Source organism: Eimeria tenella, genomic scaffold (assembly GCF_000499545.2).
Source record: "Eimeria tenella Houghton genomic scaffold, Eth_scaff2154, whole genome shotgun sequence".
Classification (NCBI taxonomy): Eukaryota; Apicomplexa; class Conoidasida; order Eucoccidiorida; family Eimeriidae; genus Eimeria; species Eimeria tenella.
Genome location: NW_013542005.1, coordinates 1 through 314, shown reverse-complemented (window position 1 = coordinate 314; position 314 = coordinate 1). Strand labels below are relative to the sequence as shown.

At 55.1% G+C, this 314-nt stretch overlaps 1 protein-coding gene across 1 annotated transcript in view; it reads right to left on the bottom strand.

Moving 5' to 3' along the window:
- The window catches only part of ETH_00037610 (uncharacterized protein), a gene marked incomplete at both ends in the record, with an annotated part of 948 nt that extends 783 nt beyond the window's left edge, over positions 1 to 165 (bottom strand). The window contains one exon of the mRNA XM_013374586.1: positions 3 to 165. Coding sequence (XP_013230040.1) covers positions 3 to 165 — 163 coding nt within the window. The remainder of the gene's footprint in view (positions 1 to 2) is intronic.
- Positions 166 to 314: the final 149 nt, after the last annotated feature.

Genomic DNA, 314 nt, shown 5'->3' with positions numbered 1-314 from the left:
TGCAGAAGCTGCTGCTCCACTAACTGCAAATGTGGCCTGTGCTGCCTGTACTGCAGCACAGCTAGTTTCTGCTGCTGCTTCTGTTGTTACTTCAGCAGCAGTGGCAGCAGCAACTCCCGTTGCTGCTGCTGCTGCAGCAGTATCAGTGGCTGCAGCAGCTTCCATCGCGCTGATACTTCAGCGTCAAAAAATCCGATTGCTGCTGCTGTTGCTGCCTTTATTTCTGCTATTCTTGCTGCTGCTGTGCTTGCTGCTGCTGTTGCTGCCGATGCTGCTGCTGCTGCTGCTGCGAAGCAGTGCCTTCGTTCGGGCAG